Here is a 27,369-nt window from a genome sequence, read left to right as displayed (position 1 = left end):
GGGAAAATTCCGGGGAGGAGGTATGGGAATCTGTGAGTGAAGGGGGTGAGTTGTGCAGGTGGTAAGAAATTCTGTGACATGAGCTAAAGGCTTGGTTACCTGTGTATGTCTATTCTGGGGGTGGAAAAGAGAGGTGCTGGACCACACAGCAGCTGTTTCTTTGAGGTGTGCTTTTACAGGCAGCATAATAAAGTGATGAAGATCATGGCGCTGAAGGAAGACTGCCTGGTTCCCCTGCTTCTCACCTGTGTGACTGTGTAACCTTAAGAAATTCTTGGAGCTCCCATTGTGGCTCAGTGGTTAATGAATCCGACTAGGAACCATGAGGTTGTGGGTTCGATCCCTGGCCTCGCTCAGTGGGTTAAGGATCCGGTGTTGCCGTGAGCTGTGGTGTAGGTTGCAGATTTGGCTCGGATCCCTCATTGCTGTCTCTGGTGTAGGCTGGTGGCTACAGCTCCGATTCAACCCCTAGCCTGAGAACCTCCATATGCCATGGGAGTGGCCCAAGAAATGGCAAAAAGACGAAAAAGAAAGAAAGAAAGAAATTCTCAACCTCTCTGTTCCTCACTTTCTCATCAGTGATACAAATCACATGGGGTTGCCTAGAAGATTAATTACTTTATGCAAAGCACTTAGACCTGCCCAGTGCTCAAAAATGTTGGCAGTTACAGTTGGCTCTTAAACAGTGTGGGAGTTAGAGGAACCAATGCCTCCACTGCAAAAATCCTCATATATTTTTATTTTTATTTTTTGCTTTTCTTGCTTTTCAGGGCCTGACCCACAGCATATGGAGGTTCCCAGGCTAGAGATTGAATTAGAGCTTATAGCTGGCGGCCTACACCACAGCCACAGCAACATGGGATCTGAGCCGTGTCTGCGAGCTACACCACAGCTCATGGGAATACCAGAGTGAGGCAAGGGATCGAACCTGTGTCCTCATGGATGCTAGTCAGATTGTTAACTGCTGAGTCACAACAGGAACTCCCTCATATAACTTTATAGTCAGGCCTCTGTATCCCTGGTTCCACATCTGCAGATTCAATCAACTGTCATGTAGTACTGTAGCACCTATTTATTTTTTTTTTAAATCTGCACATAAGTGGACTTATGCAGTTTAAACTTGTGTTGTTCAAGGATTAACCATATTCATATTTGGGGCTCATATGGTTTGAAGGTAGAATATCTGCCTCTGATCTACAGTCTTAAGATGCTTTCCTATCTATAAGTACTGGCTTTGTTCTTGCCAGGCAAGAGGAATGAATGGGGATTTCATAGCTCCCTGAAAGCTTCTCCAGACTTTAGTTTACCCAACCCTAACATATCACATTAAAACAATTTGCAAAGATGGGGAGGAAACTCTTAGACCAAGGAGGGCCAAGACCAGGAGAAAACAGTCTCCTGCCTTTTCTACTTTGTAGCTCAGCAGAAACTGGCAAAATAAAAATGCCTAAAACTGGCCCTTGGGGTGTGTGTGTTTTGGGGGGAATACATAGCAGCCAGGCTCAGAGGACTTTTCTTCAAAAACTCTGGCTCTTCTCTTCAGTGCCCCATTTCCTGCATCCTTGGTAGAGTCCCTGCTTCCTCCTACCCCACCTATCTTGTGGGCTTCCTGAAGGCCACAGCTGCTCTTCTTTTAGACTTAGGAATTGGCCAATGATAGGAAATCAAACAGAAACTCAGCAGGTGCCCCAAACAACAAGGAACAAGAAGCCAAAACAGCATCACAATTTTTTTTATTGTAATTTCCACTGTGCCCAGCCTCTGGGAGCATCAGCTCCTTCTGGAGTGAAGGCTGAACCATGGGGTAGAACATGCAGCTGTAGTAGTGGGAAGACAGATCAAGCTTGGGGATATTCCCCTGAGCTTACTGTCAAGTTACCTTCTGCAGAAAAGCACATAGGAAGGGAGGGACCAGAAGCCATTAGATCCTTATTGTTACTTAAGTGCTCTCAGAGCCCTCCTCATAGGCCTGTGTTTGGCTGGGAGACAGACCAAGAAGCCATCTCTTACAGGAGGCTAGGCTTGAAGCCCTCTGTTTCACCATATATACGGTATATACTTATACCTCGCTGTTCTTATCTGTGGTCATGCCAACCCATGCTATACAAACTGGAATGTGATTGGGCTTCTTAGTCCCTGGCCTGAGCAGAGCTGACACCCTCTCCATTATCTGGGTCTCCATTATTGGGGCATGTGACCCAGAGGTAAAAAGGTTTTCCTTAGTGTTAGTTTGGGTCTGTTGGATATCTGGTAAACTGTTCATTTTCTTTCAAAATTGCCAAAAGCAGAGGCAGCAGGAAAACAACAGCAGAGAAAATGCTCAGTCCCACCCCACTCCAAGGTGAGCTGTCAGGAAGAGGCATGATGCATTAATATTCTCTACTCAAGGAGACCTCTCTTGTCTGGGCTACAGCTCAGGGCCCAGAAAGAAATCCTGGGTATGAACTAAGTGACATGGAGAAAGTAATTTTATTCTATTGTAAATAAAGGATAAATAGGGGTTATGATTACAGGTGCTGCTTGGATGTCCAGAAATTCTGGCATCGATATTATTCTGTCTTTTAAACATCAAGTATACATTTGCGTTTACCCTGATGGTTTGAAGGGGACATGCCTGCAGGATCACTAGAACCTGCTACCAGTCCTGCCTAGAGGTTACTCTTGGCCCTGTTAGTCATGGCTGGCCTGGAGCCCTGCCAGACATTTTCTGCTGAGCTTCCCTCTTGCATTTAGGGCATCTTGGCAGCACTCTTACTGAAGCCACGAGACCTGCAATGGTTGAGGCTGAGGCTCTATCCCCAGTCCCTATCCCCTGTCCACCTCCCCAGTAAGGGGCCCTCTTCCCAGGCAGTTTGACTCTGAGCTTTCCATATTGTTGATAGGAATGGGGAAATTCCAGATCTGTCTACTCAAACAAGGCCAAGGTGACATCCCATAGGGAGCACCAGGGCCAGAAAGGCCAGTGTCTGCTCTGTAGCCTCAGATGCTTAGGCTGAGGACAGAAAGAGGCAACGTGCTCTTGGGTGGCTTCATTCATGGCTATCCTCAAAGGAAGAGTATTTGAAAGGGGCCAGTAACTAGGAGCAAAGGAACGGCTCCATCTCTGGGATCAAAGGGGCCATTGCTCAGAAGTGCAGAGCCTACATCTGTTGGAATGCTGGTCTCAGGAGAGGAAGCCATGGAGCAGACCTGAAGAGACTGCATGGCCACAGCTATTGCCTCAGATGACCCTCTGTCCTTGCAGTTCCACTGTGTCATCCAGACACCCTGTCCTTAAATCTGAGCACGGAGAAGAGGACCACTGGGTGAAAAACAGACTTAGGGCAAATAATCTTCAGAGGAGCATCTATGTAACCTGAGCCTCCCTTAGATGGGGGTAGGGTGGGTGGTTTGGGAAAAGAACTGATCTCTGAAATTTTGGGCAGCCAAGAAGATTGAAATGTTTTTCTCATACACTTACTGGAGTGAGACACTAATTTCTGTACATGGCAGAATTTCAGACAGTCACAATGATGAAAGAGTTTGAAAAGGAAAGGGAATGGGCTTTACTAGGTTATTAGAAGTTTGAACATAACCATATATACTGCTGAGGGGGTCCATGGATTAGGACTCTGCAAAGGGAGATCTCAGAAGGGGGGGTTGCGGTGGAGCCTCTGCAACTTTGGACTTGGGGAGCAATGGAACCTCTCCTTTGGTAAAAGCTAGATGCCCACAAAGAAGAGGCTGGTTGTTTCTCCATGCTTTTCTGCTTCTTAGGACTCTTGTGGACTAAGAATGCTATCCTTTGCTGGGGGCAGTGTCCCCTGGACACTATGCAGCACACCGCCACCAAGGAAGCTTGCTGTCCTGGCATAGAGGGAGATGGGTGATCCAAAATGGGCCTGATCCTGTTGTGGAAGCACTCTGGGGCCTGCTTTGCCAGACCCTGGGATATAGCCGGCCTGATCTGGCCACAGTCTTTACCATTCACCCAAAGAAAGCTAGAAGCTGCAGCTCCAGAGAGGTATGCATCATGTTTGTTTGTGAAGGATTAGAGAAGACGACTAATTTCCAGTCCTTGTGACTGATGATGACGTAGGAAAAAAAACCTGTTTAGCTCTCAAAGCCCAGAGCTTGTTTCTACTCAAAATGCCTTGTCTGGGAGATCAAGCAGCCCAAGGCCATTGGCACAGAAGGTGATTTGCCAGGAAAGTAAGCAAAAGCCCCTGTGCTTAATGTGCTTTAATTTTCTTAGTGCAAAACCAAAATGCCAGGCCTGGCTGCTTGACATACAGACCTTAGGTCCAAGAGTCATGTGCTTCCTTTTTTTTTTTTTTGGCTAAACTGAATAATGCCCCCTCCTACTGATTAGTCTTGGGAGTATAGCTAAGAAGTAAGTATTTAAAAGAGTGGGCTTTTAAATGTTCAGAGCCATACACATTAACCCAGACTCATCTTCTGTCTACTTCATTTCAGTCTGAAATCATCCAACCCAAGAGGTTTCTCACTTGGCTTCTAGGTCAGGCAGTCTCTATAGGAGAAGGCCATATAGTGCTCTTATCATGCTCTTGGTTATAGCTCCCTCCTTTCCTCTGAGCAACACTGAGCTGTATGCTGCTTCTTCTGTAGAAGTGCCTTGAGCAATGGGGATATGTTAGCTCCCACTTGACTGAGCCAACCACCTCTTGAATAATTCTTGGTAGTCAGACCTGGCTAAACCTAACTCATTAGGTTGGAAACAGAAACTTGAACCCAAGGGCCAGGGCTGACCTGCAAGATTCAGTGAGCTTATTGAGAACTTAGGAAGGACAGCTGGGGCTTGATGGTCTTGCGTCAGCCTCTTCTTGGCCCTAGAGTCATCCCATGCCAAGCCCAGGCCCTAGGCTGGTGGGGAAGGATGTGTAGTGAGCAGTCGGGAGAAGCAGAAACTCAGGCCATATCTCAGTAATGAAGAGAAGGGAACACCTCCTTCTTCTATGAGGCTTTGCTGAGACTTTCTGTGCTCAAGAGAGCTGAGATGCAAATCCTCTTCTTAGCTCCAGCCTCTAATCCTCATTGTCAGGTGGTTGAAAAGAGTCCCTGCTTAGGGCTTTGGTGGAGTTGCTCTTTCTTGGGTGGTAGAAGAAGCTGGCTCTGCACTCCATACCATGGCATACTTTTCTAGGTCTACAGTTGAGTTGAGCTGGAAGGATGGAAAAGCATGAGCCTTCTTTCCTCGTCCATCCAGACCTTGTTCTCACTGGAGCTCAGGCATTGGGTCTGTGTGATAGCTGACCTAGGTGAAGCCCCTAACCCAGAGGGCTGTGACCCCTGCCACTATACCTGTTCCATTCAGGCCCCTTGGGCTCTGGGGCATGAACGCCTGTCTGAAAAACAGGGGCCAGGATGACTCACCTTGGTTTTTGACTATTCTGCTAAATAAAGACTTGGACTTGAATGATCTGGCTCAGAGGTTCTTAGAATTCTGGGCCCCTGGGAGGGGTTGCCTCCCCCTTTTTTAAGTAGGACTCCCCACACCCGTTGCCTTCTCTGCCACCAGCAACTGGAATTTAAATAAATGGGCTGAAGTGGTGGTTTTAAACCATTTCCCCACCTCAACACACCGAGGACATAGCATACACCTACCAGAACAGTGGCTCACAGTGTGCAAAGCGGGAGCCTGCTGGCATCTCTAGGAGAGCATGTGAGTCTGATATTCCCTCTTATTAAGAATGAAGGGGAAGAGACCCCCCTCAACAATATTAGGGGTTTCACAAAAGAACTTTGGCTCTTTTACAATGAAAAAGAACCAGGTCTCTGAAGGCATGGACAGCTAGGGGGATGTGTGTATGTGTATATGCGCACGCACACACACACGCATATACACATGCAGTGGCAGGCCCAGTCTACAGGGTGAGGGCAGGAGGTGGTCTAGGAATGGATGCTGCCACAGCTCCCAGGGCTTCTCCCTGTGACAATGCATTTACTGCCTCTGTTGTGAGGGGAATGGTGATTTCAGTGGCATAAAGCTTAGTGACAATTTGAGATGTGGGCAGTGCTCTATCCTCATAAGTCTCAGTACCAGAGGTTGGTGGGGGGAAGGGAGAAAGGAAAGGAGGGGAGAATGCCACTGTCCCTGAACTGAGCTTCTCTGCTCCATGCTATCCTGGGGGTTTCAGGTGGATGGCGGCACTGTTGGGGCGAGCAGCCAAGATGTAGACGACATTCTCCTGCAGGAAGGTAGGCCAGTCCACAAATCTGGAGTGGAAGCAAAGAACAGGTTTGTGAGGTTAGCTGCAGAGCCTAGAGACCACCTGATCACAGTGGCAGCATGGCTTGAGCTGGGCAAGACTCAGGGAAGTGCCTGTGCCTGATATATTGATGGCTGCTGTGCTTCAAGATGACAGACCAGCTGGCTGGCCCTATGGATCTGAAGCCTGTTTCTGATGTTGGGACTTGCTGTTTTGGGGTGGCAATGGGTAATGCCCAATCTTACTTGTGTGTATTTGGGGGCTGGGGATACAGACGGCCAGGTAAAGAGGTGTCACTCACCTGGACTCAGGCTCTGTGGGCAGCATGGCCTTGTCCTGACTCTTGCCGATGCTGCCGGCTGGGCTGCTATCTGCTATGGGACCCACATGGCTGACACTGCTGGGCACAAACATATGTGGTTAGGAGAGGACAGTGAAAGGTCTGGCCCCTTCTACATGCTGGTGAACCTAGAGTTATGGACATGCATGCCCAGACTTGTCTGACACGGGGCAGCAGAGTTTGCGGTAGAGGCTTCCTTATGCCTTGGCCAGTAGGAATCACTGTCCACTGTATAATGCACAGAAGGATCCTCTCCCAGCTGCTGGAGACACTGGCAGGAGAAACAGGGAGGTACCTTTCATACCAAGGGCCGTTTGGCATGGAAAAAGAAGGAGGGTACATGAGTGGTAGGGCGCGGACCTGACACTGCAGGAAGGAGCCTCTGCAAGGCGTTTGCAGAACCAAGAGTGCTGGGCACGACGGCACTCTGCCTCACTGATAGAGCTCCCACTGCCCCGGGCCAGGAAGGTGGCTCGGGCTCGCTCACGCTCCTTGACGGTCAGAAGCCTTAACAGAGAGTTCTGGGGAAGAAGAGACAAATTAAGATCTTGGAGGTGAAAATACTTTGTAAGCTATCAAGCCACAGAGAATCCTACCTCCATTATAACCTCTGCAACCTCCCTTTGAAGCTGCCCGGAGCCTTCTTGGTAGCACCAGCATTTGCAGTGGGGTCCAGTGCAAATCAATCTTCCTTGGGCAGTTTCCCCAGCCTAGGCACTGGATCACCTGTCACTGGATGGAACCTGAGCCCTTTTCTGGTACTGGTTTCTGCTCAGAGGGTATCCAGTGTGCCCCCAACCTGCCTGTCATGCTTCCTAGCTCTCTGCCACCCAATATCCCATGGACGTTTATCCCAGCTGGCCCTCACCTGGGGACGCAATTGCTGCAGAAGTAGGAGGGACTCATGGGACAAGAAGTCAGGCCACTCTATGTGTCCTCGGTGTTCAGGGTCCAGGGCTGCAAACTGACGAGCTGCCTGCTCCTCTTGCTCCTCACTGAGAGCCCTGTCACTCTCCCCCCGCTTCGCTGCTTGGTGGCGGTAGCGCAGGAAGTCCTCCAGTGTCAGGGAGCAATCTGTGGGGAGGCACCCCATGCTAGCCATGCCCACCCTTTTCCCAGCCTCTGAAGTACCTTGACTCAACTCTAGGATACCCTCTAGAACCCCCACACCCACAGCTCTTGCCCATTCTCTGTGTCTATAGCCAGGATAACTCAGGCCGCGGCCAGGGGTGGGCCAAGAGCTTGCTAACAAGGTCCCCGTATACTCCAGATTCCAAAATACTCCTTTCATGGTTCATCCTAGAAAGTATGCAGGAGAAATCTGCTCAGCTCTGTCCATCAGCAGTACTGCCCAGCCTTACCAGGGATGACTTTACACTGCTGAAATGTCTCTGTGAGGCTATACATTTCCTCCTCAGTTAGCAGCAAGTTGAGGTTGTCCTGAAAAACAGGAAGAGCTGAGTCAGTGGCCACTTAGGCAAGTGAGAAATAAAGGCCAAGGATCAAGAGGGATGGAAACAGTATTCTATCTAGAAGGCAGTTCTGGTATCATCTAATCCCAGCCTCTTATTCACGATCAAGGAGACTGAGGCCTCAGAAAGGGGAGAGGACTTTTTCAGAGCTGCCCAGCTCTGGGGCAGGATCTTCCCCTGAACCCAGGTATCCTGACCTCAGCCCCAAATCCTTTTTATTAAAATAGTGGTTTGTGGAGTTCCCGTCATGGCTCAGTGGTTGACGAATCCGACTAGGAACCATGAGGTTGCGGGTTTGATCCCTGGCCTTGCTCAGTGGGTTAAGGATCCAGTGTTGCCGTGAGCTGTGGTGTAGGTTGCAGACGCGGCTCGGATCCCCGCATTGCTGTCTCTGGTGTAGGCTGGTGGCTACAGCTCTGATTAGACCCCTAGCCTGGGAACCTCCATGTGCCGTGGGAGTGGCCCCAAAAAGGCAAAAAGACAAAAATAAATAAATAAATAAATAAATAAAATAGTGGATAGGCCAGGGACTCCTTAGCGACGCCTTAGAAAGCTGTTGCAAGGGAGGAGTTGTAAGTGGGCAGTGTTGTGAATTCCTAGCTCCATCAGCCAGAGCAGCTTCATGTCTATCTATTTTATGTATTTAGCTTCTGTGTTAGACTGTGCTCAAAGAGTATTTTAGTTAAAAGTTTAATTCTAACTCTAGTTTCCATATTTTATAAAATCATTTAATTCTAAAATTGTATCATTTTATATAACTCTATAATGGTTTTGAAAGAGGTGTCACCATGAAAAAGTTCCTAAAACCAAATAAGTTTTTCTGTGATGCCATGGAAGTTCTAATCCCAAAAGAATATTGATAAGTTATTTTGTTAGCATTAATTTAGGAGTTCCTATTGTAGCACAATGGAAATGAATCCAACTAGGAACCATGAGGTTGTGGGTTTGATCCCTGGCCTCGCTCAGTGGGTTAAGGATCTGGCATTACCATGAGCTGTGGTTTAGGTCACAGTGTGGCTCAGATCCTGTGTTGCTGTGGCTGTGGCATAGGCTGGCAGCTGTAGCTCTGATTAGACCCCTAGCCTGGGAACCTCCATATGCCGTGGGTGCAGTCCTAAAAAAAAAAAAAAAAAGCGTTAATTTACAGTCTTATATTCTGTCAAACTGTATCAAAACATTCTCTATAAAATATATAAATATAAAGCATAAATATATAAAATATAAAAACTATTAAAGATTCATTATTATAGAGTCTTTCCATGCTAAAATACAAGCAAAGAACAGAAGCAGATATTTCATGACTATTCATTTGTGGATTTCATGAAGAACTCAAACCATTCTTTGAGTAAACACTAATTGAGCACTTAGTATATGCTTGGCACAATGGTGTATAACATTGTGAGATGTTCAGAGTGGCTACATTGTGTGTGTGTGTGTGTGTGTGTGTGTGTGTGTGTGTGTGTGTGTGTATGTGGCTATGTGTGTCTGTGTCTGCCTGTCTGTCTTTGGATAAGGTAGGGAAGAATGATAAAAGATAAGGGAGGGGAAGTGGGCAAAGCCTGACTGTGAAGAGCCTCAAATGTCCTTTATTGAGCCCCCCTTAAATTAGGCCTTATTTCTAACAGGAAGTCATGGAAGGGTTTTTAAGTGAGGGATGCCCCAGTATGCTCTTTGTTTGCTGTGGAGAATGGGTGAGAGGGGCAAAGTCTGGAGGTATGGAAGGCAGTTAGGTGGCTATTGCAAGAGTACAGGTAAGAAAAGACATGAGAATGAAGAAATGGGGAGAGATTTGAGGAATATTAGGAGGTAGAATCAATAGGACCTGTTGACCTACTGGATGTGAGGGGAGAGGGAGAGAAATGAGTTGGGATTGGTAACTGGAAGGGGTGGTATTAGTCACACAGATAAGGACTGGAGGAAGGACAGATTTGGGGAAAAGGATGAGTTCATTTGGGGGCACACAGAGTATAAAGTAGCTGTGAGATATCAAAATGGATATAAGTCCAAGAGACAGAGGAAACTGAGGTCTGGGCATGCAGATTTGGGAATGATTACTGTTTAGATGGTGGCTGTAGCCTCTGAAGTGGATGAAGACTCAGAGAGATAGAAAGGGAGGGAGGGAGAGAGAACAGTGAGAAAAGAAGAGCGAACAGAACCCTGAGAAACATCAGCATTTGGGACTGTAACAAGAAACTAATGGCATTTAGAAAATGATCAGAGAAGAAGTTGGGAAGAGTATCAGTAGAAGGTAATGGAAGCCAAGAAAAGAGAGTTGCATGATGGAGGAGGTAACGTTAACAGTGTTTATATAAGTCAGACGGGATTTTACTGATTTTATATTTTCTCTAGTTTCCAAGTTTTATGTAATAATTCGCATGAAAAATACTCAAATCCTAAGTAATAAGGAAGTGATAAATATGTTAAAAGTTAAGTAAGAAGATGCCTGAGAAAAGCTCACCAGACTTGGCAGGCCACTGGTGATCTCAGGAAGAGCCAATTTAGCAGAATGATGGATGCATACGCTGAATTACAGGTGGTTGGGGAATCACAAGGAGATGATAAAGTCCTTTCAAGAAGCCTGGCTGGGAAGGGGAGGACCTTGGAAGAAGCCTTGTAAAAGGTTTGTGGAGAGTGGTGGTAAGCATGGCCGGATTGAAGGAAAGGGAATCATGTTATTTCTAAGGTTTAAGAAAGAGACAACTCAACCTAGTTCCCATCAGCAGGACATTGCTGAGCAGAGTTGCCGTGAGTGAAAAGACTGGCACCTGTCACTACCAGTAGTGGTGACTCGAGAACACTGCCTGTAGAGCAGGGGTCTGTTGTGGCATACTCCAGCTGGGGAAAAGGATCTACATGGCCAGAAATAACTTTTAAACTTCATTTTATGATAAGCCATAAAGAGTGTTATTTGTTAGAAAGTGGTAGAAAGAAGAGGGGAGCAGATACTCCTTACTCTGAAATCAGTGAACAGTGAAGATATCTTCAGGGCAATGGATCAATAAGGCAAGACTTGAACTTTATTCAGGGGTGCTGAGAAATGGATATGAAGCTGGCTTTCTGCCTTTTCACAAGTTGCTGGGCATTTATGTATAATCTACAAAGTTCTGAATCAATAGACCTTTGTTACTTAATTTAAAAAGTGATCACTTGAGAGATGAAGAACAAATACTCCTAACGTAGAAGACCAAGTGAGGATCTTAGGACCAAGACACTTTCCTGGGATAGAATCTATCCTTATCAGAAGCAAGCCAGTTAGGATTTCGGGTTAGTTTTTCAGATGAATACAATGAATGATGGTATAGACTATTACAGTAAGCACTGCTCCATACTATCCATTTAGTCCTCTAGCTCAGTGGTTCTCAACTGGGGTGATTTTGTTCCCCCAGGACACTCTTCGTAATACCTGGAGACATTTTTGGTTGTCACACCCGGGGGTGGGTGCCACTGGCATCTAATAGGTAGAAGTTAGGGATGATGCTAAACATCCTACAATGCATACACAAAAAAGAATTGTTGTGCCCAAAGTGTCTACAGTATTGAGGTAGAGAACACTGGTCATAACTCTAGGGGCCCTGTATCTACCACTGGAAAAACTCTAGGTCGCTGCCTAGAAATCAGCGTTCTAAGACTGGGCCTCCAGAAGAAGTGCCAAGTCCCCAGCAGAGCAAGAACCCACTACCCCAGCAGAAGGCTCACACAATAGTGGCAGCTCCAGCCTGTCTCTGTGTGTGCCATCTCTGTCACCTCCGCAGCGCTGTCTCCTTGGATGTAGCCCATGCGGCGCAGGCAGCCATCATGAAAAACCCTGGTGCAGACCCTGCATGGGAGGAGGCTCTCAGCCGTCCAGACCTCACAGACGTCACACATCTCATCGTTGACAACCTTGGGAAAGATAGCAGCAATACAGATGTGTAAGCACAGGCAGCGAGATTCATGGCTGCCAAGGACAGTGCCACCTGTGTGGGGCTGAGTGTCCCTGGAGCAGCCTACAGGAACAACTCCAACTGAAGCAGTGTTAAGCCAATAGAGCTTTCTCTTGAAAGATAAGAATCAGGGGGTTCTTTGAGCTGCCCAGGCCTCTTGTGACCATGTTTCTGAGCAGGGATGCTACTAAGCATTTTTGGAAAGCATAATCTTCTGTGAGAGATTGTCCCAGGCATTTCAGCACAGTTAGCATCCCTGTTTTTCTGCACAATTCCCAGTTTTGGAACCTTCTAGAATTCTCCAAGCACTCACCCCAAAATTTCCAAATGCCTCCTACAGAGGGTGGAGGGCTGGCAGGAGAACTGCCATGGTATCATTCCTTATCATCCATGCCTCAAGTCTTTCAATAAGACACATCTAGGATGTAACTTATTTTTTATTTTATTTTTTTTGGCCATGCCTGCAGCATGTAGAAGTTCCTGGGCCAGAGACTGAACTTGAACCACAACAGTAACCAGAGCCACAGTAGTGACAACACCAGATCCTTAACCCATTGAGCCACCAGGGAACTTCCCAAGATGTAATATTCTTATTCTTGGGGAAGAAATTAAATTTTTTTTTTGTCTTTTTAGGGTCTCACCTGTAGCATATGTAAGTTCCCAGGCTAGGGGTCAAAGCATACACCAGATCCATAGCAACATGGGATCTGAGCCGTGTCTGCGAACTATACCACAGCTCATGGAAACACTGGATCCTTGACTCACTAAGCGAGGCCAGGGATCGAACCTGAGCCCTCATGGATACTAGCTGGGTTCATTTCTGCTGAGTCACGAATGCAAACTTCCAAAATTGTTTTAACCCAGCTCCATCTTTCTAGTTTTGAGCCTCACTTCAACCATACCCAGACCTCCCTGTCCTGCCCCCTGCCCCTCAGAAGGTCTAAGACAGGAGATTCTGCCCTTACTGGACACTCACAGGCTCTCTGGGCTCCAAGCAGATATCTGGAGTCTTGTCATCATCCAGCTTCCGAGTGGGGCGGATGAAGGCAGGGGGTGTGAAACGATTGGTCCCGTCAAACTCCTCAGGCTCTACTCCACGCCCGTCCCGGAGCCTCTCCCAGGCAGCACGGTTGGCACTGCTCTCTTCTTGGAGTGCTGGGATGCTTGCCTCTGCTTCTTTCTCCTCCTGAACTTCCTGGACAGAGCCCTCTACTGTGCCACGGCGGGACCCTGGAACCTCACCTGTGCGTCGGATGGAAGGCCTGTCCCGCAGCCCATCCTTGAAAGCAGACACAGCCAGGCTCACCTTCTGCACCTGCTCCACTGTCTGTCGCTTGGACATCAACACCCCCATGGCTCTGTGGACAGAAAGCAGAGGGGCCTGGACCTAGCCAATCCTGACCATGTCAGAGCCAGTGCATTTCAACCATTCATCTAAGTGGCAAGTGCTATTAAATAATTTCTTCCCGTTCTGAACTCAGTAGCATGGTGGGGTGGACAAATAACTTGTTAAGGAGTCAAAAGACCCTGGATCTATTTCTCACTGGTCCGTGACTTTGGTTTTCCCATCTATAAAGTGACGGTGATTTGTTCAGCACATTTCACAAGGTTATCAATAGGATAATGTGAGAAAAAGGGCTTAACAATGCTTAGTCGACCAGAAAGCATCTACAAATGTGAAATAGTATCTCCATCTCCCTTTCTGTTAGTTGGGACCCCGGAGCCAATTAAGGCAGTTAGGTCCATGGGTTCCAGGCCTCTGCTACTTTGAGAGAGCTGGAGACATAAGAGTCCAAGTGTCTCCCAAAGATGATGCTAAGCTTAAAGCAAGACTGCAGCTACACATTTCTGACTTTTGACTGAAGGAGTGCTCCTCTGATAAGTGCTGTGCACAGTAATCTACATCAAATGCCTACTTTTTAAGTCATAATGAATGAACTCCTATATTTAGAGGACTCCTTAATTAGGCACTCAGGACACTTTATCACCTCATCCATGTGGTCAAGATCTCAAATCCTCCTTTGCCCCCTCTATTTAGTGCTATTCCTACTCATGGGTCTGTTTGTCTATCAGAGATAATCTGCCTATCACAAGCTTTAAGGTGCTTCTCACACTTCTAAGTCTTCACTAATGTCACTCATTCTGCTCAGATTCTCTGAACTGTTCTGATTCTCTGTAACCTGTTCCTTCATAGGTTAAAAAGGAACATTATCCTTGCTCTTCCTCCGTAGTACCAGGGTATGGCATTGGAAAGTGAGGGCATGACATGGCAAGTTGCAAAGCTGGTTTGCTATTTCCTAGCCTGAAGGGTCTTCGTGGAATTCAGTTGGGAAATGTTTGTTCTAAGTCAAGTGGAGCAGAGATTCCATTTTAGCCTTGCTCTTAATCCATCACAATCAAGGCATATTGAACAGTTCCATGTGCAAGACACCAAATACTCATCACAGGATACAGAAGATGGGAGAAAAGAGTCTCACCACTCAAGCTACCTAATACCAGAACTCAAATAAGAGTAAGACAGAGTTCTGGAAGTACCTAAATGAAGGTGAGACCACACTACTGGGAGTCAGAGTGGACCTCAAAGAATGGGTAGGAAGTTATCCTCAGTTTGTTTGAGGGGAAAAAAGGTCACAGGTAAGGAGGAGAGGTTCAGGCCAATTAGAAGGCTACTATAATAGTCCAGGCAAGAGGTAGAGGGTTTAAACTGAAACGGTGGCAGCAGGAATGATACTGAGTTGATTCGATACTTTGGAAATAGAAAATTTTAGAGATGAATTGATAACTTGATTGAATCAAGGGTACAGGGAGAAAGGCAGTTAATTTTTTTTTTAATTGAGAGAGCGGTTTTATATTTATTTATTTCCCAGCTTTATTGAGACATAATTGATAAAGAACATTGTTTAAAGTATACAGTGTGATGATTTGATACACAAATATGTTGTGAAATGTGTACTACAGTAAGGCTAGTTGGCACATCCTTTACCTCACATAACTACTATTTTGTTGTTGCTGTTATGATGAGAACATTAAACCTCTACTTTCACAGCATCTTCAAGTATACAGTGTAATACAGTTTACTATGGTCATCATGCTGTACCCTAGATGCCCGGAACGCACTGATCTTATAACTGAACATTTATACTCTCTGACCAATACCTCTCCATCCCTCTCACCCCTCAGCCTTGGGCAACCATCATTCTGCTCTCTGTTTCTATAAGTTAAATGTTTTTAGATTCCACAAAGTATTTTCATAAAGTATTTCATTCAGTCCTTTCTGCCTGACTTACTGACAGGGCAGTTTTAAATAGTCCACCTAGAAGAAGGGTAGTGCCATTTATAGAAATTGGGAAATAAGAGAGAGGGATAATGAAATTGCATTTCATATGTGCTGAATTAAAGATGTCTCTGGGACATTTAAAGGTGTTTAGGACACCTAAAGGTGTTAGGTTCCCTGCTACTTAAAAATTTTCAATGGCTTTCCAAAGCTTTCAGGATAATGTCCTCCAAATCAGTTTCTCTACCATGGCCCAGTGAGGCCCTCCTTGGTCTGGCCTCCTTTCATTACTCTGTGTTCTAACCACACTGGTCTTCTTTCAGGCTTTGTTTGCCATGCTCCCTCTGTTTTGGATCTTTGCACATTTCTCCATGACCTCTCCCCACCTCTAGCACCTATTCATCTAGCAGAGCTCAGTTCAAGTACTGCTTCCTCATGGAAGTCGCTGTTAACTCCCCAGTCCAGGTAGGAGTGCTGACAGCACCATATTCTTCTATTCTAGAACACTTACCTTGTCATTACATATTCAATAGGATGATTATCTAATCAATGTCAGTTTCCTCTATTAAATTGTTTTTACCCTGCCTAGTACTTACTTCTACCTCCTGGCACCATGTCTGAAAGAGAAAAGGCGTTTAATAACATTTCCCAGCTAATTAATTGTGGATAAGTCTTTTTGATTTTTCAATAAAATATTAATACACATAAAATCTTATGACAGCCACATCTTCTTTCCAGAAACAACTATTGTATGTACCACAGTGGTACAAATTCCTACTCTGCCTGTGTGCTTGCCCTGCTATCACTTATCAAAGAAACCCAACCCCTAATTTTAAATCTATAAACTTCCTGATAAGAAAGTTCCTCTCTTCCTATTTGTAAAATTTGTTTGTAAAACTAAAATATATGACTAAGAAATATTTGCTTTGAATAAGTAGCTGTTATTTATAGGATAGTGGCAAAGGAGATTTATTGAGGGAAGATTTATCGATCAAATCAGGAAACACTGAAGATGTCTAAAGTGATTAAAACATTATTTTCCTCAGTTGCAAACAATTATTGGACAATAGGGGAATGGTTCAATTATAGTACAACGGAAGACTGAACAATGAAAAACACTGAGGTAGAAGTAAATTTATGAATGTGGAAAGATGTTCAAAATATATGAACACATTAATGAAAAAAGCAAGTTACAAATGCTCATGTTATGATCTAATTTTGTAAGAAAGAATGAATTTTTTTTATATTTTTATGAATCTGCTTTTCTAATTTTCCTACATTGCAAATTAAATATGTAATTTAAAAAGTCACAGAGGCAACCTGGGAACTAGTTTTAGTTCTAGATCTGCCATGACTCAGGGACACATTATTTTATAGCTTCAGGCTTCAGTTCTCTGTTAATATGCGTGTTTAAAACATGTAGTCTTAAGCATTTAGAGTGCTCATGTTCTTTTTCATATTCTTTTAAAAGCCCATGTGACCTAATGAGGGTATCCAGCCTGGGTAGGGGTGGGGCTAGGGATGGAAAAGAGCATATACATATTTTAGCGCTTTTGATGAGGCTGTGGACCCAGGGGGTTGGACCTGTAATCTGTAGACATTGTCCACATGCTTCATGAGCACTGGCTGTGCCCTACAGTTAGGTAGGAAAGAAAGTCCCCAACTTATAGCAAGAGGAACAGGCACATCATACCAAAAAGAATGCAAAACTAACACCTGACCCTTCACTGTGGAACTTCTTCATGATCAATTACTATTTCCAAGGCCACAGTGTTTTCCTCAGAAACCTTCCATGGTATGTTTTTCATGTTTGGACTGTGAACCACAGTAAGAAATACAGTTTACGATGTGACCCTGTACACACAGTTATAAACACATGTTCATAGACCCATAACTAAACCCAATGTTTTGTGAAACAATCCTAATTTTACTAAATGTGATGCTCCCTGATATTTTCCATCCTCTCTATCCTACCTAGTTCATTATAATAATCCTGAGAGTTCCTGCTGTGATACAGTGGGTTAAGAATCTGACTGCAGTGGCTTGGGTTTGATACCTTGGGTTAAAGGATCTGGCATTGTTGCTGTGGTGTAGTTTGCAGCTGCAGCTTAGATTCAATCCCTGGCTTGGAAACTTCCATGTGCCACAGGTATGGCCATAAAACAACAACAACAATCCTGATAATGACCCTCTAAAATGATTTCATAATGGGTCTGGACCTGCAATTTTTCAATATAGTTTTAGAGTCATTATACAAAGAGACCTATGCTTTTATCTTTTTGTTAAAGATGGTTACCTCTTAAAGACAAGGACAACATTGTGGGGTATAAGATAAGATTTCTCCTTGATTGGAGTGGTGCAAGAACACAATCCTCAAGCCTGTCTTAACACTCTGTGTGGTTGGAAGGTCTAGCAGATTGGACTGCTACTAAAATACCTTTGACTAAGGAAACCCTACCTATATGAAAGGCTGATCCTCTGACCTGTGGGGGCATGTTTAAAAGGATATATATTGAAGCATTTTTATAGTGATAAAAAGGTGGAAATAACCTTAATAGAATTGTTGAATTATTTGTGATATATTCATGCTGTAAGAAGAAAGAAGAAAAAAAACTGATTTAATCCAATAGGAACACATAGATCAGAGCAATGACTCTTACTGGGTGGATCCTAGGGCACGCAGGGGTTTATGTATCAGAACTCCAGGAGAAGGGAACAAACAGTGGGTTTAAAAAGCATAAAAGAGTTCCTGTCCAGTATGGATCAGTGGTAATGAACCCAACTAATATCGATGAGGATGCGTGTTAGATCCTGGCCTTGCTCAGTGGCTTGAGGATCTGATTGTTGTCATGAGCTGTGGTGTAGGTCGTAGACATGGCTTGAGCCCTGTGTTGCTGTGGCTGTGGTGTAGGCTGGCACCTGCAGCTCTGATTTGATCTTTTAGCCTGGGAACTTCCATATGCCGCACATGTGGCTCCAAAAAGAAAAAAAAAAAAGCAAAAATCAAAAGAAAAAGCCTATCAATTTAGAAAGGAAATATTAAAAGCCATCACTTTTTTTTTTTTTTTTTTTTTTTTGGCGGGGGAGAGGTATATACAGACTACAAAACAGCAGAGCTTGACAGTATCCTCTTGGTGCCTGGGGAGGTACAGAAGGTGCTAGCTCTCCAAATAGTTGGTGACAGACCCCTTCCAGAAGTTGTACTAGAAGTTTTAGGGAGCAGTCATAAGACATTTATGTTCATCATCAAGAAGGCATGGATTAAAAAAATGGATAAACACTTATTTGTAAAATTCACTTTTTTTAAGAATGATTCACTGAAGGAAAACCAATGGTATGCATTTGATTCTTACTACCCTTTTTAGATAATGTAATAAGAGTCCTGAACAAAGGCCAGCCACTTAGGAGGGCTACTCTACTCTGTAAGTGACCTGACTCATTAATAGTGTATTGGCAAACTAACCACAAGCATATCCCAACACACTGCAGTCCTGAGCAACCACTATTCTCTGTAAGGATACCAAGAATCACTACTAAGCCACTCAATTGTTGATGTCACTGGAAAGGATTTGGGAGTGTATCTTTAAAGGAATTTCAATGCAAACTGAAGATGACATCCACCAGCAAAACATACAAACAGATATAAAATCAAATAAAAAGCTACTTTCTAGTCCTGACTACAGGATCTTGGAGTACTTCTATTCCTTTCACCTTAGATGGTTCAGTTTTCTAGGCCACCTTATGCCCATAAGGGCAGAAAATGTAGAGCAGAGCCACTAAAAAGAAAGCATCAAAATCCAAACAAGACCTCAAGTCATTTTGCATCGACATGGCTTTTATTTTGAGAGTAAACTGTGAGGACACAACAGAATTAGGCTTCAAACCAAACCAAAACCTTTAATGCTTAATGGAGAGGACCACACTTGTATACAAAAGACACCTTGATTAAAAGCAAGTGTGCCGAAATCCACAATGTGCACCTGGGGTGTTTGAGAAATTAACAAAATCAGCTTTAATTTCTAGAGAAACAAGTGGTAGTGATTAGTGATGGGTAAAAACAAATGCCTGGTGAGGAAAGCCTGGCCTCTTCTGTGCTGGAAGGAGTCCTAGGAAGAAGAGAGAGTTAAAAGGAAATAATGTTGCAAAGATGCCACAAATTATACCTAATGATTACTTCTTTGGCTGATGGGTGGAATTGGGATTTTCTGTCTTCATTACAAGGATGAAAGAGGGAAAGACATTGTCCCCAAAATGATGTGACAATCAGAGGATTTGTGGTACATAGGGAAAGCCTGGAAAAAAAAAAAACAGGAGCAGGGGCAGGAGCAGATGGTGGAGAATAAGAGGGACAAGAATGGAGAATAGGGCTATTTGACTCTATAAACTGAAGGAAATGAAAAGAGATGACAACCAGAATCTTTCTTTAGGGAACCGAAGTCTGTCTAGATGTATTTGTCAGGCAGTAAGATGTATGTGGGCAGCTTGAAATGTGTGTGTGCAAGACACACCTATTCTCTGCAGAGCACATGCTTACAACGCAGTGGGATTATTTATAAGGGCAAAGTGGTGGGAGTAAGAGGAGGAGGGGGTTGCTCCACAGCAGGAGCTGATGGAGAAATAAGGAAGGGGAAGGCAGCTAGGGAACCTCTTCCAAAGCTCTTAATAAAGATCTGTAGCTTTGAGGAGCCTGGGGAGCAGCCCTCCCAAGAGGAGTCATCTCTGCATTGGGCATGCTAAATGTAAAGTACATTATTTGCTTTCATCTGATTCTTCGTATGGGAATGACAACTGTTTGAAAAAGGCTCAAAAGCAACTAAAAGTGATTGTTTGGAGATTATGAGGGTTTCCCTAAGCAGGAACAAGGCAAAGAAAACCTCTGAGTTGGGGAACAAAGAAAACAACCAGAGAGTGGCTTGAGCAGACGGAAAAAGGAATCCCAGGGTTTCACTGAGACGAAGAAGGAGAAAAATCTAGGTGGTTCCAAATGCCCTTCACAGAGCATGTGTTAAGTCCTGGTTCAATGAATGCTATAGAGAAAACGAGGTGACAAAAAGTTTCAGATCAAACTCTTTCTCTTCCTCAAAGTTGGTCAGAGAGACTGATCAGACGAAATCTTCAGAATTAAATTCTAGAAAGTACACACCTGCTCATCTCATAACATCTACTCTGCTTCTCCAAACAGACCCTGACTGCTGATTCAGGGCTAGCAGGAATGAGAACAAGTACCATACAGTAGATATGGGTGATTTCTTTACCACAGGAGAGAGCTACAGAATTGCTTGGCTAGTTTCCACAACAACAATGATAAAAAAAAGATACTAATATTACTGAAGTAACATTCCCCTGCACAGTTCCTGGGGCACTATGGCCTGGCTCACAGGAGGCCAGCTGCCCTGAGGGCATGTGCGCTAAACTTAAAAATGTATTTCCACTCTCCTGGGTTTGGGCTGGAGAAATTTAGCATGAGCAGTATCTGCAAACAAGGGTGAAAATTTTGAAGGTGGTTGACAATTGGCTTCAGGTAACATGTGCCTAAAAGATTGTCTGAGAGCCTCAAGGAAAGCCACATACCTAACACAGAAGGTGACCAGCCAGAAATGCATGGAAAATCAGCAGAACCAGGGTCAACAACATGCAGAATGCACAGCACAGTCCCTAAGCTCACTGTGCACATCAACATCAATCTTAAGACTTTAAACAAAAACCACCAAAAAGAGTCTCCTTAACTCTCTTCTGGTCTTTGAGGAAATTCAGGTCTGAAATAGTGTGACTGATGTCCAGTGTCTCACCACAGTGCTCTTGGAGCCTGTTTCTGGTCAGCCATTCCGTTGCCTGGCAGTAGCCTATGGACTACTTTTAGTTTTCATGTCTAAAGACCCTGAAGGGGAATAACTGGTTTCTCCCTGTGCCTCTCTTCTTCTCTGTTTATCCAATACAGCAGCATTAGCTTCCGTCAGCCCAGGAAGACACAGTCACCCTCGACTACACAGGGCTCTTCTGGGGTTTCCAAGGAGAACAAAGGCTGAAGACTGAGTAAAAATGTCTTCCTGGACGCAACTCAAGAGAATGAGGTATGAGGGAGGTGAGGCTGTTGTTCACTATTTACTGAAAGCCCAAAAGCTCTAATATACATAAGGACAAAATTATGGCATGATCTGTAGCTTCTGGAGGACTGGAATGAGTCTTCATGAAAAGCTACAGTGCTGGCTTCCCACAGACGCAGAGCAACAGTTAAGGAATAGCACACCATCAGTGATTGGCTGGCATGATTGCACTTAGCAAGTAGAGCTTTTCAGCAAGATGGAGAGACACTTTCTGTTCCTTGGGGCCCTGAAGCACAGATTCAGCCCTATATATACATTATACCTTAATTATCATGACTTACTGTTGCTTCTACAAATATTTGCCTAGATGCAGCCTACTATGTGTCAGGCACAAATTAGGTGCTTAGTAACTGTTGGTAGAATGAACAAACAGAACCTCTGTGAGAATGCAATGTGAGTATGTGCATGTGTAGGGGGCATAAGTATAGGATTAGAAAAACGTGTTGCTTGAGCTAAATTTTGAAATATGAGTGGGAGTTACCCCGGTGGGTAAGGAAAAAAAGGCATTCCAGGAAGAGATAAAAGCACCTGCCAAGGCATAGAGCTATATGGGGACTCCATAATGGCTTAGATGGTATGAAGCCAGCCAGGTACTAGATAGAAATAGGCAAGGAAACCTGCCTTCACATAAGAATTTGCCCAAAGAGCTGGTTTGAGATAGTATGCTTAAAATATTTGTTTAGAGGGAATATGTAGGAGTTCCCTTGTGGGCTAAGGATCTGGAATTGTCACTGCTGTGGTATGGGTTCAATCCTTGGCCCAGGAACTTCTGAATGGTTCAGGAGTGGCAAAAAAAAAAAAAAAAAGAAAGAAAGAAAGAAAAAGAATGAAAGAAGAGAATATGTATTTGGATTTCAGGAAAGAAAAAAAAAAACCCATAAACAATTGGATTTTTTGAGGTCAGGTATCAGGATAGCCCTGATAAGTCCAGGGCTGACCAGTGAGTGCATTGCTTTGGACCTATCAGGAAACTCCTCTTCATAGCCTAAAAGCTGGTACGTAGTTACTGGCTGGAGCTTTCCCTTTGGGACACCCATAATTCTGACTAGGAGACTCAAAAACAAAACAAAACAAAACATGAAAAAAGGAGAGAAAGCCAGCCAGCCAGCCTACACACTATTGTTTTAGTGAGAAGACCCTAGTAAGATGAAACATCTCTCAAAACCAAATAGAAATCATGTACGCAACAACAACAACAACAAAAAGACAAAAGACAAAAAAAAAAAAAAAAAAAAAAAAGGGAGTTCCCGTCGTGGCGCAGTGGTTAACGAATCCGACTAGGAACCATGAGGTTGCGGGTTTGGTCCCTGCCCTTGCTCAGTGGGTTAACGATCCGGCGTTGCCGTGAGCTGTGGTGTAGGTTGCAGACGCGGCTCGGATCCCAAGTTGCTGTGGCTCTGGCGTAGGCCGGTGGCTATAGCTCCGATTCAACCCCTAGCCTGGGAACCTCCATATGCCGCGGGAGCGGCCCAAGAAATAGCAACAACAACAACAACAACAACAAAAAGACAAAAGACAAAAAAAAAAAAAAAAAAAAAAATCATGTACGTAAGAGGGCTTTGTAAACTGTCACATGTCATCCAAATATAAGGTACTGTAAGGAGTCCCATGGTGACCCAGTGGCTAAGGATTTGGCGTTGTCACTGTTATGGTTCAATCCCTGGCCAGGGAACTTCTGTATGTTGTGGGCACTGCCAAAAAAAAAAAAAAAAAAAAAAAAAAAAAAAAAAAAAAAAAAAGAAAAAGAAAAAAAGAAAAAACAAAACCCAAACCAAAAACAAGTATAAGGTACTGTCATTATTATCATAGAGAACCAAGAGTGTGGCCAGTTCATTCGAAGCATGTGGGCAAAAGCAATTCTGGCAGAACAACAGCAGGAGAGCCAAGAATGTGGCTGCCAGAGGGGGCACAGAACAGCAGTTGCATTTCAGTGATGCCTGGGAAAAGGCATACTCTATGATGATTCTTATACTCTATAAAGTTGTACTTCTCCTCCTACTTTTCTTACTTTTAATAGTAAATGATTAGAGACTGACTGATTCTTGTGAATTCCCCAAGGGCAAAGAACGCTCATATTTATCTGGCATAGCCTGGCAAGTAGGTAGCACTTAGTAAATGTATACGGGTCTCTGAGGTGATTGCTGGAAGGGGAGAAAGGATGAAGGGGGATGTTATTATAGAAAAATAATGTCTTCAGTTGGACACTGATGGTCTTGGTTTCTTGGTCCAAAGATTGTAAGCATTTCTGTCAGAACTTGGTCATTAAGATTGAGAGGCTGGAGTGGATAATGGTATTCCCATTAGAAATGAATAAAGCAATTTAGAAAATGAAGATAGCAGAAACCAAGAGCACTGCTGGAGAGAAGCACGGGGGACTGAAAGATAATAGATTCTGTAGCTAAAAAGAAAGGAAACTATTTGTATAAATATGATCCACTTAGGAACAGGTGTACTGTAAAAAATATAAGGAGTATGGGAAATGGGCTGGAGAAGGTCCTACTATTCATATGTTTGAGGAAAAGGAGCAGTATCAAAAGACGGCAAATGTAAGGGAGGAAAAAACCCTACGAATGTGGTCAGAGAAGATGGAGAAGATTAAAGGCTGAAAAATCCAGACCCATTTGTGCACACTCAAGGGAACCTGAATGAGCCATTCTCTTGCCTTTTATTTCTCTTTAGAGAGTTTTTTTCTTTTTTTTTTAAAGAAGATTAAGGCCACCTGGTGACATCCTTCACACCCATTCTGCAATGATTTGGTTTGCAGACTCATGCTGTAATTCGAGGAGAGACAGACAATAGTCTTAGGATTTTGTAATCTTAATGTTTACTCAATGCTGGATATCAAAGAGGTGATATCCAAGGTCCAATATCTGGGAAGTACCTGGAGCCATCTAGCAGTTTTTCCAGGGTCACAAGTGAGTGTGCTACCAAGAGCCCTCAGTGAAAATAGCAGTTTAGGGATAAAACTCCAATGACAAATCTCTGCATTGGAGCAAAGATCATATTTGCAGGCTTGCTCTTCTTTTCTTTAAAAATATATATCCCTGTTTATTTTAGTGTGTTAAGCTGATGAGAGGGTTTTGATCCGAAAGGGGATTATAAACAACTCTGTAATGGGGAGATATTACCAATATTAGCCTTTGTCAGAGTTTATTCCACTGAGCTATGCGTGAGATGCCACACCCAGGTCATTCTGTTTTTTTCACAAGCCTGATTGTTCTTCTCACTCTGTAACCCCAGGAGCCCAAGGAACCCACTTCTATTAAAAAAGGATGTCATTAGATTTGGGTATTTTGAAGGAGAACTCTTTCAGAATGGCTCTGTGGTGAATTCCGTTGCTTAGCTCCCTCACCACTCCAATTTTGGACAAGTAACCAGTCTATCCTGGGCCCCAAATTCACATCCTTGGATTCAGGTGGAATGAAAGATACTACAGCCCAGGGGGTGAGATGAGGGTACATCACCGTATCAGGCACAAACCCTTTGCATTCCCGAGATGTCAGACTCCCAATAAGCCTTTCCTGGTTCTATGCCTTTTCTGCTCTCCCCCTCATCATGCAGAGGCACTGTTGGGCAAGTGTCCTGAGTGGTATCTGTGGACCAATGTCTGCTAGTGCATGTAGTCAGACGGCCACAAAGACACTGTGGATCATGTTTCCTAAAAGTGATCCTGTCTCTCTGTCCTCTCCCTCAGGGATTCAGCAAGCAGGGTATGTGGTCTCAGGACACTCCATCCTCTGAAAGGTTCCACTAGTTTCCCAGAGCAAGTTCTGTCAAATACCTCCCCCAGAGGCCTCCCCCAGACCCATTTAAGTATAGAGCCACCCAAGACATCATTACAGTGGGGTTGCCTTTGAAGGAAGCCACACCCTGAAATCTGGAGATTCAGTGGAAATCAGTTCCTGCAGCAGTCTCATCCCCAATTAAACTGTCTTCATCCTCTTAATCACCACATTTACTGAGCATATACTACTGCGAAGCCTTATGCTTGGTATCTTAATTCAATTTATTAACAAATAAACATTCTTCTGCTTCTCCTTGATACTTTTTCCCAAATAAACTTAGCAAAACAGACTTCATGATTCCATACTTTGTGAACTTGGGCCAGTTGCTAAACCTCTCTCAGTCTAAAGTGCTGAATGTTTAAAAGGGGATAATTTCATAAAGCTGCTATAAGGATAATATGAGATGTTAAACATCCCTGGGACACTACTTGGTGAATTGGTGCTCAATAATCATAGTATACTTCCTTCCTTCGAAGGATTTTCTTTACAGGACCTGCCGGAGTCAGTTATTCTGCCTAAATTTACTGCTCTTTTCCTGAGGATCAAGCCCAGGGGCTCAAATCGCCTTCCTTTGCTTCAGAGGCCTCACTGGTCTTCCCCTCCCTTGCCACCTATGATTTTATAGAAGTTTCTGTCTCCAGCTTGGAGGCAAATGGGCTACCACAGAGAATACAAATTCTAATGGGCTGGGGGGATGAATGGACAAAAACACAGCTCCACAAGACCCCTGTCTCTCCATCATGTTGAAATGACACAAGTTAGGGCACATTAAGCCCTGAAAGGAGGTCAAGGCCAAAGACCTTTGGACACTTGGGAAGTTCCTCCTAGCCTGGATCCCATGGCAGGATCCTCTCCTCCCAGTCACAGGTTCCTTGCAGGCAGTTCTAGGGCACAGTCTCAGGTCCTCCAGTACACAGGGGTCCTCTGTGGGGCCCACCCCCACCATGCAGGCTCCTGAGGCTCCCTTATGTTCCCAAATGGTCTTCCACTGAGATAACACCAGAAACCAGCCCTGTCCTCCCTTAGGCACAGACAGCCTCTACAGGATGGTGTCCTCCACACTGGGCCTCCCGGTGGCCACAAATGCTGAGAGCCCTGCGAGTCTCCATTCGCACGGGAGTCTTCCATGGGGGTGGGTCTGCACACCGCCTCCGGAACTCTCCCAAGGGGTAGAGGCAGGATACTCGAGGTTCATCCACTTACACAGGGACCCCCTCGGGGGCGGCTCCCACGCATCACCTCGGAGGGTTGTCCGCTGCCCGCAGACCCGCCCCTCACGGTGCCTGCTGGGTCCCCGCCGCCCCCGCCCCTGCTTACCGGGACCGTCAGGGTGCGGGACGCGGGTCCGGGGCTGGCGGACTCTACACTGCGGGCCCCGCGCCGCCCATAGCAGCTCAGGAGCCGACGTGCTGGGGCCGAGCGCTGGGAGCAGGCGGCGCGGGCGGAGCAGCAGGCTGTGGCGGCGGCGGCGGCGGCGGCGGCGGCGCGCGCGCCCCGAGCCACCCACCCTCCCCACCTCGCGAGCCTGCGGCGCGTGCGCCCGCGCGAGACGACCTCCGCGGGCCGGGGGCGCGCGCCCCGCCCCGCCCTCCTGCACCTCGACGCGCTGCCCTCTCGCCTCAGACGGCGACCGCTCGGGGCCTGAGGCGCTGAGGGACGGCGGGAGGGAAACGGTAGACCCGGCCTCGGCGGCCCGCTCGGATGAACTGTGGGTCTGGGTGCCAGTGGGCGCCCCCAACCAGCGCCGGGCTCTGCGGCGCCGGGACTGCGGCAGCCCGCCGCCCGCGGCAAGGTCAGTGCCCGCCGGGAGGAGGGGGCCCCGCGGGCGCTGCGGCCGCTCCCTTGCCAGCCCGCGCCCGAGCGAAGCCTGAGTCCTGCTGCCAGCACCTGCCTGGGGAGGTGAGAATGACTCATCTGGCTGCCGGGTTCTATCTCCCCTATGGAGGCTTGCTGCCCATTCAGGCCCAAGATCCTGGCATCAGGGCACTCACTTTCGCAGTACCACATGGCAGAGGGTCCAAATGAGCCTTCACAGAGTGCTTGACCAGCTCTTTCTGTGTGCTGTTTTCTGAGGCTCTTGGCTTTTCATCTCCTCAGCAAAGTAATCCAGTTTTTTTTTGCTGCAGCAGCCTCATCCCTCACTTCAAATAGCCACTTATCACGAGGCCAGCAGTTCTGAGAGATATAACAGGTATTACACCAAACTAACAAGCTCTTGAAGAGGGCAAGAAAAAGATCAAGTCATAAAGCACCTAGCAACTA

General features: G+C 45.4%; 2 protein-coding genes across 10 annotated transcripts in view; one reads left to right on the top strand and one right to left on the bottom strand.

Annotated features, from left to right (window-relative positions):
- LOC146407083 (uncharacterized) overlaps positions 1 to 27,369 on the top strand; it is a 203,646-nt gene that overhangs the window by 11,395 nt on the left and 164,882 nt on the right. For 2 of the 4 annotated variants that reach the window (XM_084989489.1, XM_084989500.1), the window contains exon 1: positions 24,012 to 26,899. In XM_084989489.1, coding sequence (XP_084845615.1) covers positions 26,154 to 26,899 — 746 coding nt within the window. In that variant the 5' untranslated portion in view covers positions 24,012 to 26,153. Of the gene's footprint in view, positions 1 to 21,156; positions 21,290 to 24,011; positions 27,007 to 27,369 lie in introns of those variants that run through there. The other 2 variants (XR_014823832.1, XM_084989493.1) reach the window with 2 other exon arrangements.
- PHF24 (PHD finger protein 24) lies at positions 1,717 to 27,293 on the bottom strand. 6 transcript variants are annotated; one of them, XM_005654512.4, is made up of 8 exons: positions 27,099 to 27,293; positions 12,921 to 13,302; positions 11,718 to 11,903; positions 7,911 to 7,989; positions 7,418 to 7,623; positions 6,910 to 7,070; positions 6,511 to 6,609; positions 1,717 to 6,216 (listed from the first exon to the last, which is right to left on the bottom strand). In XM_005654512.4, the coding sequence occupies exons 2-8, from the start codon at positions 13,296 to 13,298 to the stop codon at positions 6,120 to 6,122; spliced, it is 1,206 nt and encodes a 401-aa protein (XP_005654569.1). In that variant the 5' UTR covers positions 13,299 to 13,302; positions 27,099 to 27,293; the 3' UTR covers positions 1,717 to 6,119. The 6 variants fall into 6 exon arrangements, with proteins under 6 accessions (XP_005654569.1, XP_020921045.1, XP_084845494.1 ...); XM_021065386.2 differs by having other exon boundaries at positions 6,511 to 6,606; positions 27,099 to 27,275; XM_084989368.1 differs by lacking the exon at positions 27,099 to 27,293 and adding an exon at positions 26,311 to 26,603.

This window comes from Sus scrofa, chromosome 1, assembly GCF_054392235.1.
Source record: "Sus scrofa isolate SSC_HxYL_T2T_F1_AM1 chromosome 1, Sscrofa_HxYL_maternal_Yorkshire_Landrace_v2.0, whole genome shotgun sequence".
NCBI lineage: Eukaryota > Metazoa > Chordata > Mammalia > Artiodactyla > Suidae > Sus > Sus scrofa.
The sequence above is the reverse complement of the archived record's forward strand: the minus strand, read 5'-3'. Positions and strand labels throughout refer to the sequence as shown.